General features: G+C 32.3%; 1 protein-coding gene across 1 annotated transcript; it reads right to left on the reverse strand.

The window, feature by feature from the left end:
- Positions 1 to 303: 303 nt before the first annotated feature.
- On the reverse strand, positions 304 to 13,271 carry LOC117342129 (tetraspanin-7-like). The gene is made up of 7 exons (XM_033904138.1): positions 13,086 to 13,271; positions 11,851 to 12,039; positions 6,783 to 6,857; positions 6,268 to 6,363; positions 5,687 to 5,833; positions 5,390 to 5,473; positions 304 to 4,603 (listed from the first exon to the last, which is right to left on the reverse strand). Exons 1-7 carry the CDS (start codon positions 13,176 to 13,178, stop codon positions 4,532 to 4,534), a joined length of 756 nt encoding a protein of 251 aa, XP_033760029.1. The 5' UTR covers positions 13,179 to 13,271; the 3' UTR covers positions 304 to 4,531.
- Positions 13,272 to 13,528: the final 257 nt, after the last annotated feature.

Raw genomic sequence — 13,528 nt, forward strand, 5'->3', positions numbered from 1 at the left:
GTATACACAACAAGTTCACTATGTTTTGTAAACACAAAGTCCACATCAATTTGTATACACAAGTTTACTATGTTTTGTATACACAAAGTTGATGACAATTCTGTATACACAATAAGTTCACTATGTTTTGTAAACACAAAGTCCACATCAATTTGTATACACAAGTTTACTATGTTTTGTATACACAACAAGTTCACTGTACAAAAAGTTTACGACAATTTGTATACATAACAAGTTAACCATGTTTGGTAAATACAAAGTTCAACAAACATCTTGTGTATATAGTACACAAAACAACAAAAGTAACGATTTTAGACGAAGTTTATTTCAATACAACACTACTACAAATATGTATGTACTGAAGAAAATGCCTCTATATAATCTACCTTAACTATATACTTAACAAGGATAATCTTTAAAATTCCTAACAAAAACGAGGAAAGGTCAAATATACTTTCTATAGATATAACACACACAAGTAAATTACCAATATATTTATATAAGTACATTTTGTTATAATTAATAAAAATACTTTTAATTAGCGAAATGTTCAAGGATGATATAGTGGTTAATATTGTTAAAATAGTAATCTAGAAAGATTGGTAGCAAAATTTAATTTGCTTTGAACAAAATACAACTGTATCACATCTTCAAAAATGTGTGGTTGAGGAGCAAAATTAAAATGCAAAAAATGGCAACATCGGCAGAGATAAGCAGGATGTCTTTATGAATGACATCAGAATATTGTTAAAATAGTAATCTAGAAAGATCGATAACGAAATTGAAATGCTAATTTTAAATTAAAGAGATGGCAACAATCGATAGAGATTCGCAGGATGACATTATGCATGACATAAGGTTAGCAAAATGGTGAGACAGAAAGACCTTGTTAATCATGACAACCTTTCACCTCAGGCATTTCATTATGCTAGACAAACTGGTTTGTCAATTTTTTTATTTCGTGCATAAATCTCAACTAACCTACAAACGTTAATACAGGCCTGAAATTCTTTTATCAGAGACTAGCCAGAAATCAACGTCATATCACTGTTCAGCCTTATTTCATAAATGAACAAATTGGTCAAATTGTTTGGACTACAATAAACAAAATGTCCTAGACATACAACAACTGCCATCACTATAAGCTGAAATATGATTAACACTTAATGCTATTAAACTAGTTTTATTCTTAATGCTGCATTTATTTTGTTACAGAATTTTTCACAGCTAAGTTTTGAAAAACAGGGTTTACTTTAACATGTAGATCTTACAGAAGTACCAGCTATCTCAAATTATAATACAGTATGTCAAATATGTCCGAGATACCATTTAATGTATAACTACAGTGAAACCTGTCTTTACTGACACTATATGTGACTGAATAAATGTGTCGGATAGGACAGTGCGTCAGTAAAGTCAGTGTCAGCAAAGTCAGTGGAGCATGTCACCACTCTGGTGGATACGGTTGGATGTTTGCAGGATGTCATTCTAGTCGGTGGTCGGTAAAGTCAGGTTTCACTGTATTTAATTTGGATTGGAATAACCCCATCAGACCTGTTTCTTATAAAAACATTCCACTGTAGGATCATTTCATCCTTATTCAACCATCATACTATTACAAACATCTAGAATAAGTATTCTGAATCCTAAATTATACGAAATGAAAATTTCATTTCAAAACTGTTTCATTTCTTTCTGTTGTATTCAAAACACAGTTCACCAGACAACTGAAGTTGTATTTTGCAGGATTAAGTAAATATTTTTTTTAGATTTCCATTCCTGACAAGCACTTGAAGATGAAAAGGAAACATATCTGGATTTACTCTAAAAACTTGAGACATAACAAAGTAAGTATCTACACATTGAAATGATGATGAAAAGCTAAGATTCAAATAATACGTGTTTGAAAAACATTAACATGATTTTTTTTTGTATTCAATCACAGTCACATAATCTAGAACATTAAGAATGAACAAGTTAGTTAATATTCACAAGCACAGAAAATAAATTTGTTTGCGTAATACTTGCAGACAGGTACTATGGCAAACTTGTATGGTTAAAATTGTCCTTAAAATCCATTCTGAACAACGATATTCTTTCTCCTTTCATATTGCACATACAAATGTAAATTCATAATCAAAAATCTTTGAATCAATATTGTAAAGGTATCATCATGATAAAAATAGCTCTCTACAGAACCATAAGAATTGGGTTACCATAGCAACAATTTTTTTTTCTATAACCAAGATAACAAAAAATATACATAGATAGCAAACTCCGATTTTTTTATTTTAACAACAGTGAAAAATTATCATAGGAACAAATATTTGTTTTGCTATTATTCAACTATCATAGATTAATCTAAAAATGGATATACAACATAATGGTCCCCGTAACCAAGGCAACTAAATCTAAAAGGCAGTAAAACATAAAGGTTACCATGGCAACTACCTAAATGGTCCTGGTTACCAAAGTACAAGTAGGTGATCAAGTGTGATTTGTTAAAGTTTATACAGTTTGTTTTGGGATAGTTTTCAAAATAAAGGCAGCTACCATAAATGGTTCAACTTCATCTGAATGAAATTACGGGATGGCCCCAGTAACCATGAAAACTAAGCCTTAATGGAAGTCTGAAATTACCCCAGTAACCATGCCAACTAAGTCTTCATGGAAGTATGAAATGGCCCCTGTAACTATGGCAACTAAACCTTAATGGAAGTCCGAAATTACCCCAGTAACCATGGCAACCAAGTCTTCATGGAAGTACGAAATGGTCCCATTAACCATGGCAATAAAAGAAACAAGTTTTGTGAAAACACAAATCTCATCAGGCTAAGCCTAGTAAGGACTGACAGGAAAGACAAGGCAAGCATGAGTGTAGAGTTTTATATCTGATACACAAGGACGACAAATATCAATATACATGTAACTAAAATATCTCAATGGATGAGGTTTCTCCATCAAAGGGTTTTCCATCAAAGAAGTTACATTTCTGTCAAAAATTTTGAGGCATCAATAGGTATATATTGGTGGGGTTATACAATTGATTAATACTTTTTGATTTGAATTATACAAAAAAAACCCATCTTTTTTGATAATTATGCTTTGCTTTTAAAATGAAATGCTGAAAGACAGAGTATTTCAATATTTTATATCGTATGTCTAAAGAAGAAAAGTTCAAATAATGAAAAAAATCCTGGATTATGTCAGTAATTAAATTGTTTGATATGTACATTTTCAAAAATTAATTTTGATATTTGAGGAAAATATTCATTTAATATTTATATGTATCAGTTCTTTTATATTGTATTACATGAATCTCTTTTAACAGTACTAATGTATAGCCAAGAATTAACATAAACTGACTTTTAGTGATCTACAGATAGTTACAGTTTAAAATTCAAATAATGCTGTAATACTGAATTAAAATGTCAATTTACTACACTTTTCTTCAACAACAAACACACAAACAATTGCATGGTATATGATTATAATACTATCAACTTCCATCCATTATGGTTTTTGATTTAGAAAAAAAATGACTATGAAAAAAATAATAAAACCTGGTTTATTTTTATTTTTGAGATTAAAGTATTATGCTGTTCTTGTACCATACAGTTTATTATATTTCTTAATTTATATAATAAACTTTATCAGATCTTCAAAAATCGTTTAAAAGTATAAATTCATTGTTAAACAAAGAACTAAGCGCAGAAAAGTTTAAGCACACTTTAAGCATTGAACTGTTAATATACAAAAGAAACGTAAAAAATAAAATACTCACATATTAGAAACATATTTAATACACATTTAAATCCGTACTAATGATGTTTTGAATAAACCTTGGTTTCAATAAGCTTCAATCGATAATTCTGTAAAAACTGTTCATTAAGAATGTGACCTACTAAATTTTTATATTCAAATACCATGACAAGAATGGTCTAAATATCTAATAATAATTTACATTTGATTTTCTGCATGCCAATCATGTTTTAGTGTGTAATTTGTTTTGCTGAATTTTCAGTAATTTGATTGAAACTTTTTATTTTATTTGTTTTGAAAGTTGTAACACATCAATGATACAACATTTCTTTCAATCTAAATAAGATTCACTACACAAATAAACATAGCACTATACTTGTAATGCAGATTAAGATACAGTAGGATTTTTGAAATTGTCTCTTTTACAAATTTCTACAAATTTTGAGAAATTTGTCAACCTATAAAGCTTTGATTAGCTTGGCTTTGAGAAAAAATATGAAATCTGTCTATTTTAAAAGCTTTGTCAGACATGCTTTTTTATTACAAATTTTGTGAAATCTGTCTCACTTCAAAGCTTTGTTTGACTTGTACCTCCAAGCTGAAGCTTTGAAGCTACTTGCTAGAAATTCTGTAGAGTTTTTTGTTAAACATATTTACATAACATGGAGTTATAATTCAGTATTTGTGTATAAAGAATCTCAAATTTTGAATACATTTGATGAACATCTGTTGATGCTGACAAACAAAATTTCCTGGTATCGCCGAAGTCCTAAGCAACCTGTTCGTACTTGGCCTTGTTGATGTTCCTTGCGAGACAACATGATAGCAGCGCACCAAACACCTATAAACAAACACATGAATATGTATATACCAGAATTACTATAAACAAACACATGAATATGTATATACCAGAATTACTATAAACAAACACATGAATATGTATATACAAGAATTACTATCAACAAATACATGAATATGTATATACCAGAATTACTATAAACAAACACATGAATATGTATATACCAGAATTACTATAAACAAACACATGAATATGTATATACCAGAATTATTATAAACAAATACATGAATATGTATGTACCAGAATTACTATAAACAAACACATGAATATGTATATACAAGAATTACTATAAACAAACACATGAATATGTATATACCAGAATTACTATAAACAAACACATGAATATGTATATACCAGAATTATTATAAACAAACACATGAATATGTATATACAAAAAATGTACCAGAATTACTATAAACAAACACATGAATATGTATATACAAGAATTACTATAAACAAACACATGAATATGTATATACCAGAATTACTATCAACAAATACATGAATATGTATATACAAGAATTATTATAAACAAATACATGAATATACCTATATATAAATTCCCAGCATCCCTAATTTCCAGAGTCATGGGGCCATAAATTCTGAATAATATTTGTAAATGACGGCTGTGTTGAGATTTCCACTATGTGATCTAACTATACACAAAGTTTGGTTAAAGTTGGGCTTATTCTTTTTGAGCAACTGATCCAAACACAAAACTTTAAAGTAAAATGTTGACACAAAAGGACTGCATTAAAAAATTCTCACCTGGAAGAAAGAGATCCCCAGGGCGACGCCGCCGATCAATCCCATGTTACTTTGCATGAAATCTACAACGGTGGAGTAACATCCCTGCAATAAAAAAGATATGTGTGTAATTACGATTTATAAATGTTGGATTATAATATTTCAATTCTGTAATTAAATATTAAAAATTTGAATTTGAAAAATGTATTTTTACTAACTGAATGTTTTTATAAACAAACATTTGAATAAATCCTTGTTTTCTAGGTGAATAATCAAACAATAGAGACCTCATACAGAGTTAATCACTGGCTAAATCACCTTAGAGAACCAATCTTTGACATTTTCTGGTAAGGGTTCAGAGGAACACTTGTTCAGGTCAATACAACACGAAGTAGGGATCTTCCCATCAGTGGTGGTAGTCCTGTTTACCCAGTCCGAATAGCTATGGATCCCACAACACTTAAGCTAAAACAACAATGAACATTCACATAGCATATCAGTATGGTGATTGACTGAAAAACTGTCATTGATAACGACTACAATAATCATAGCTAGTCTTTGTTTGTTTGCTGGGTTTATTCATATTAAAAGTCAAAACCCTCCCGAGTATAATAGGGGTCATACCATTCCTATAACAGGGTTAACGTGATCACCACGGGTTATAAACATCTTTTCAATCGTTTGTGTTGTACCAACAGATTTCAGATAACAGTGTGAAAATGGAAGATGGACAATATCATATAATGATTCTTCTGACCTTTGACAGATGAAGAATAAAATGAGATGTTGGTCAGTTAAACTGAAGTAGAACAATGATTAGGAGACATAATATCCAACACACCATAAATATTATACTTGGTGTAAAACTATTTAACCAGAATAGTAGTTGCCTAGGTTACCTGAGACTGAAGGTCATCCATGGCTCCTGTTATTTCAGTGTCCACCTTGTATTTATGGAGAGCCTTCTCTAGACCTTCCTTGAAGCCAGACTCCAACTGTAAATAACAATAATGATAAAGATTTTGTCGCAAAACAAATCGGCAAGACATATATTTATCACCAACGTTAATATTTTCTGCAAAATGAAAATAAGGAAATGGAAATCTGGCATAATCCTCTATGCCTCTGAAAAAAGTCACATCATTTATCTGGAGAGCTGCTGTTCAGAAAGAGGATTTTTAATTATTTTTTTTTAAGTGGGAATACCTACATGTATTTATGGAAAATCCTCTGGTTAAGAAAATTAGTAGAACATCCCCTAATCAACAGACAGATTGCCAGGGAACATTGACATATAATGGTCTGTTTGATTTGACTGTGGTGAAACCTTGTAATTGGCGGAGTAATGTAGGCGTTTAACCAGCAACTACTGTACCTAAGTTTAATTTGAATTATCCACTGTTGAACTACTCACCTTGCTCTGGTAGACAAACCCTGCTGCTCCGGCACTGAGTTCTACTATAAACACCACGACCAGGAAAACAGCATACTGTAAATACAGGGATACAGCATACCATTAATGTACAAGGATATAAGTTACTGTATAAGTACAGGGGTATACTATACTGTAAATATATACAGGGATACAGTATACTGTAAATATATACAGGGATACAATATACTGTAAATATATACAGGGATACAGTATACTGTAAATATATACAGGGTTAAAGAATACTGTAAATATATACAGGGATACGGTATACTGTAAATATATACAGGGATACAGTATACTGTAGATAGATACAGGGATACAGTATACTGTAAATATATACAGGGATTCGGTACACTGTAAATATATACAGGGATACAGTATACTGTAAATATATACAGGGATACAGTATACTGTAAATATATACAGGGATACAGTTTACTGAAAATATATACAGGGATACAGTATACTGTAAATATATACAGGGATACAGTATACTGTAAATATATACAGGGATACAGTATACTGTAAATATATACAGGGATACAGTATACTGTAAATATATACAGGGATACGGTATACTGTAAATATATACAGGGATACGGTATACTGTAAATATATACAGGGATACAGTATACTGTAAATATATACAGGGATACAGTATACTGTAAATATATACAGGGATACAGTATACTACAAATATATACAGGGATACAGTAAACTGTAAATATATACAGGGATACAGTAAACTGTAAATATATTCAGGGATACAGTATACTGTAAATATATACAGGGATACAGTATACTGTAAATATATACAGGGATAAGTATACTGTAAAATCCGACAAGTATATCGATCACAACAGCATTGATACAGTTTCGACATGCATATCAATACAGGGACACAGCACATATGTACATCACAAAACCATATAAGTAACATATTTCTCAAGCATTTTAAGATATAGTTTTAGGGTAAATTTTACCAGATACTATTTACCAAGCAACAAAAAAACAAATTGAAGTGCTCGTGCATATTTCTCAGAGCAATGTAATCTAATTGATTGTAAAAATCAATAAATAGAAGGCTGTCTGACAGGTAGAGCTTTACGATGACACGTACTTTACTGCTTCACAAACACTGTTATCTACTTAACTAATATGGATTTTGTCAGACAGCGATCAGTTCAAACGTAAATTATTAAGCAGGTTTTTAAAAATATATTTTCCATTCATTAAACCTCATTTTTAAAAGTTGAAGTTTTGATATATTTTCTATACATGTACAAGAGTTGAATTTATACATATTACACTAACAATCACACACACACAAGTCTCAACGTGAAATTCTGATCAGAATTAAATTATGCTTATTAAGGAATAGTCTGTTTTTTGTTTTTTGTTTTTTTTTCATTTTCAAAGAACAAACTTTTGTTGGTGCAAATTACCTCATGCTCCATTGAATTTATGATCTCATAAATTAAACAAATTAGGATGTTTATCCTTAAGTACATGTAGTATCTGTCTCAGTGACAAAATTAAACTTACACAAATCATAAATAGGAGTCTTTTTGACAAATTTCAGTTTGACATTGTAGCTATATTAAATTAATTATATTGGTCGTATAAAATACTCCTAATTTTGCTGTAGATCAGATTGGTTAGTACCGAGTATCTTTGTCCCCTTTGTCTAATTGACAGCTAGTCTGGATTTAGCCAGACACATATTACAGGAAGCCATATTGATTTGGTTGTTTGCTGTCAGAGGTAAATTAGGAATATGCAACATAACTATAGCTAAAACTTCCAATCTAGAAAATTATTGTGCAACATAACAAAATCTCCAGCAATCATGTTTCCAAGACAACCAATATTGGGGTATAAAATCAATATTAACCTAAATAACAACATCAGGAAATGGTTCTGTATCATCCATCTAACAGCTATGTTGATTCATTAAATACAATACTTATTACACAGAGATACATAATCTGTCTATCTGATGCCCAGAAGCTGTAAACATAACATAGAACACTCAATAAGGTACATTTTTGTAATATAACCCTGTTAATACAATGTGTATGACCCCTTGTGACCTAGGTACATAACCTTGTAATACAATGTATATGACCCCTTGTGACCTAGGTACATAGCCTTGTAATACAATGTATATGACCCCTGGTGACCCCGGTTTATAGCCGTGTAATACAATGTGTATGACCCCTGGTGACCTATGTATATAGCCCTGTAATACAATGTGTATGACCCCTGGTGACCTAGGTATATATACCTGTAATACAATGTGTATGACCCCTTGTGACCTAGGTATATAGCCCTGTAATACAATATGTATGACCCCTGTTGACCTAGGTATATATATAGCCCTGTAATACAATGTGTATGACCCCTTGTGACCTAGGTATATAGCCCTGTAATACAATGTGTATGACCCCTTGTGTTCTAGGTATATAGCCCTGTAATACAATGTATATGACCCCTTGTGACCTAGGTATATAGCCCTGTAATACAATGTGTTGTATGACCCCTTGTGACCTAGATACATAGCCCTGTAATAAAATGTGTATGACCCCTTGTGACCTAGGTATATAGCCCTGTAATACAATGTGTATGACCTCTGTTGACCTAGGTATATAGCCCTGTAATACAATGTGTATGACCCCTTGTGACCTAGGTATATAGCCCTGTTATAAAATGTGTATGACTCCTTGTGACCTAGGTATATAGCCTTGTAATACAATGTATATGACCCCTTGTGACCTAGGTATATAGCCCTGTAATACAATGTGTATGACCCCTTGTGACCTAGTCATATAGACCTGTAATACAATGTGTATGACCCCTGGTGATCTAGGTACATAGCCTTGTAATACAATGTATATGACCCTTAGTGACCCCGGTTTATAGCCCTGTAATACAATGTGTATGACCCCTTGTGACCTAGGTACATAGCCCTGTAATAAAATGTGTATGACCCCTTGTGACCTAGGTATATAGCCTTGTAATACAATGTGTATGACCCCTGTTTACCTAGGTATATAGCCCTATAATACAATGTGTATGACTCCTTGTGACCTAGGTATATAGCCCTATAATACAATGTGTAGGACTCCTTGTGACCTAGTCATATAGACCTGTAATACAATGTGTATGACCCCTTGTGACCTAGTCATATAGACCTGTAATACAATGTGTATGACCCCTGTTGACCTAGGTATATAGCCCTATAATACAATGTGTATGACTCCTTGTGACCTAGGTATATAGCCTTGTAATACAATGTATATGACCCCTTGTGACCTAGGTATATAGCCCTGTAATACAATGTGTATGACCCCTTGTGACCTAGTCATATAGACCTGTAATACAATGTGTATGACCCCTGGTGATCTAGGTACATAGCCTTGTAATGCAATGCATATGACCCTTAGTGACCCCGGTTTATAGCCCTGTAATACAATGTGTATGACGCCTTGTGACCTTGGTATATAGCCCTGTAATACAATGTGTATGACCCCTGGTGACCTATGTATATAGCCCTGTAATGCAATGTGTATGACCCCTTGTGACCTATGTATATAGCCCTGTAATACAATGTGTATGACTCCTTGTGACCTATGTATATAGCCCTGTAATACAATGTATATGACCCCTTGTGACCTAGGTACATAGCCCTGTAATACAATGTGTATGACCCCTTGTGACCTAGGTACATAGCCCTGTAATACAATGTGTATGACCCCAGGTGATCGAGGTATATTACCCTGTAACACATTATGTATGACTCCTAATGAATGGTTACCTAGGAGACATTGTTAATGTTAACCCTGAAATTAAAGATCTTTCCTATCCTGTCAGCTCATTGCTATTTAATGGTACATTGAGTTACAGCCTACATACTCACACACAGACAGGGGTCATCAATTATGCATCACAGCTATATTAATTAGACTTAGAAGTTCACACATCAGTCAGTATTTTTCCTTCAATTAACCATATGTAAACTCGAGTTTACCCAGTCAACAGTGACGATTAATGGGGTTGGTTATTTATCATCCCTGAGCACTACAAGGCCATTCTGAGACATCCCATGCTCCAACAATAATGTAGTCAATCTAATAAGTGCACTGTGCTCTTAAAAAATACTTACATTAAGAAGTTTCAATATACAAAGTCATTGTTCGAAAGAAGACTTCAATTCTTTTTAAAAAATTTGTTCATTCTAAAGAAAGATAGCCTTCGGTTAAATGACTGAAGATGGTTTGAGCTCACCAGTGAGGTAATCAGCCTTTCACATACTTAATTAAGCTTATGTATCCTCTGTCTCAGAAAAAGGAAGGGCGTGCATATTTAAGGTCAAATACCCTGGCACAATAATTATTATAATCCTTGGCCTTGACAACATAACAGAGCATGCAGCAACATTTAATGAGAAAAAACTGGGATTATCCAGAATATAACCAACTTGGTTGGCAGTTTATCTGATATACAAGGATTTCACATGTAGATAAAAAAAAAATAATCTGGCAGTTTATACTGGAAGGCAACTTCATCTTTAAACCACCATACATTAAGTTACATTGTTTTGTGAAGTGGTGGGCTCTAAGGTATATAGCTCTACTCTTACAAAAAGAATTTTATATCAGTAGTATATAGCTTTACTAATTAATAAGGAAGTAAAAGGACTATATAAAATTGATTACAAAGATACTGGAGACAATTTCCCAGTCAAGAACTAGCAGGCAAACAAAAAGCCCCTCTGATGCATCCACAGGCACACTGCAGGTCCCCCTAAGCTTCTAGTATATATGTTATAGCTCTTATGTTGATGACATTTAGCTTGAGAGATTGGTTTAACAACTCTGAACGTCCATATTTATACATGTACACTGTGAAAATCTGTACAGTAATCAGGTTATCACGACACAAAATTCAGTTTGCAAACTTTTTAATGCTTTGTGAGAGCAAATATTTTCCTTGAAAGTTTGACCCAATTATGACTTTCAAAGCTGAAATGTAATCAAAGTCTTACCATATATAGTAAAATGGAATTCCCTTTGATAGTACAACAGCAGCCAAGCGAGCCGACTAGAACAATGACTGCCCCAACTCCAATTAGGACATATGGTGACTCTCTGTAGTAGATGGACGATAGCTCCATATACTTGTACAAGTCCACCTTGGTCCAAATGCCAAGTGCCAGGATTACAATACCAGTGATCTGAAATAGGACAATATTCTTTTACAGCAAACAAAGCAATGTTCTTTATCAGGTTCTAGTGAAGACTTATGAATTGATAATTAAGTGTACATTTATGCGCATTTAGAAAATAAATATTTAAAAATTATTCCAGACAGCCTCATATACAATTGTATATCCTAGAATGATTGATTAAAAGTCTAAGATTACACCACAAAACTTAAGAAACTGGAGTAGACATTAGACACAATCAAAATGTAAAAATGTTTGCAAGTATCACAGCAACCTTCTACCATTAATTACCTATTTAAATGTTAATCTAATCTAAATTCAATTCTTTACGATCAAATTTACTCAAATGTAAACGTTGTTGGAATTAAATCTATATAGCTAAAACAATTTCATTTGTATTTTCAAGTTGAAATATCAATATAAGATATATATCTTAAGTATAATTATACTTGAACAGAGAACTGAAAACACTTTTTTTTAAATTTTATTTTTCAAATCATCAAAAAATTAAGCTTTGCTTAATTCTAACCAGGCTTTGGAAATTGATGACAAAAAATAGATGTAATTATTAGCACAATGTTAATGATAAAAGTAAATCCTTAATGAATGAAAAACACTTGTTACTTGGTATAATAGAAATAATTTTATGAGACATAAATTTACCATATGGCAGTCACATTTAGTCTTTTGACATGACATAAATGTAAAATTGGTTCACACAAAAATACATGTCCTTAAAAAAGCATTTGTAAGATTTAATAACTTTCCTTGTTTGGCCATTTGTAATAGAATTCAATTATTACCGAAAATGAGATACAGTTTTAAATTATGCCACGAATCCTCTATCTTTAAAATAAATCTGCTGAGATCAGCATCTGGGTATTCTCTGTCAACCTACAGTACACAGATAAGACGCACCAAGTACCATGGATACAGAGCCTGTGCGAGCATGACATGTGGTACGATATTCGACTACCATATCATTATCTATCATTAAGCACTGACACTGTCCGTATCAAAGTCTGTTTACAATATATACAAATCAACCAACTTACCCAAAACAGAAAATTAAACACCATCAAAAGAGTTTTCATGCAAGTGACCGCTGGTCCTGTGGCCATGGTCGATTTCGCTCGTCCCTGGTCCATAGCGTAAAAGTGCAGATCGTTCCAGACAAATGGGAGAATTCGTTATACACTACTGAAATTTATTATGACAGATCGTGGGAGTTTTAAACCGGAAGTAAAATCAATATATGAGGTAAGACAGGAAATTAAATATACACGCTAATTTTAGGAACAGAAACCGGACTAAATATGAATATAAGGAACACGAATGATGCATCTTCATTTTAATTTAAATAAAATTACGCAATGAGATGTATATATCATATTGAATCATTTATTTTCAGTTTTTGGAAACTTACTCAGTATAGTTAGATTATTCCGTCTGTCAATAAATGAGAGTATCGTTGGCAGAGCACTGTACTGTGTTATAA

Source organism: Pecten maximus, chromosome 14, assembly GCF_902652985.1.
Source record: "Pecten maximus chromosome 14, xPecMax1.1, whole genome shotgun sequence".
Taxonomy (NCBI): domain Eukaryota; kingdom Metazoa; phylum Mollusca; class Bivalvia; order Pectinida; family Pectinidae; genus Pecten; species Pecten maximus.

What these genes read in the sequence shown, in the direction of transcription:
- LOC117342129 (XM_033904138.1), bottom strand. Translation starts at nt 13,178, where the DNA reads ATGGACCAGGGACGAGCGAAATCGACCATGGCCACAGGACCAGCGGTC. An exon ending in ATTCCATTTTACTATATATG is followed by an intron (nt 6,858 to 11,850) that starts GTAAGACTTTGA and finishes CTGTATTTACAG; the next exon opens with TATGCTGTTTTCCTGGTCGT. An exon ending in TGGATGACCTTCAGTCTCAG is followed by an intron (nt 5,834 to 6,267) that starts GTAACCTAGGCA and finishes TTGTTGTTTTAG; the next exon opens with CTTAAGTGTTGTGGGATCCA.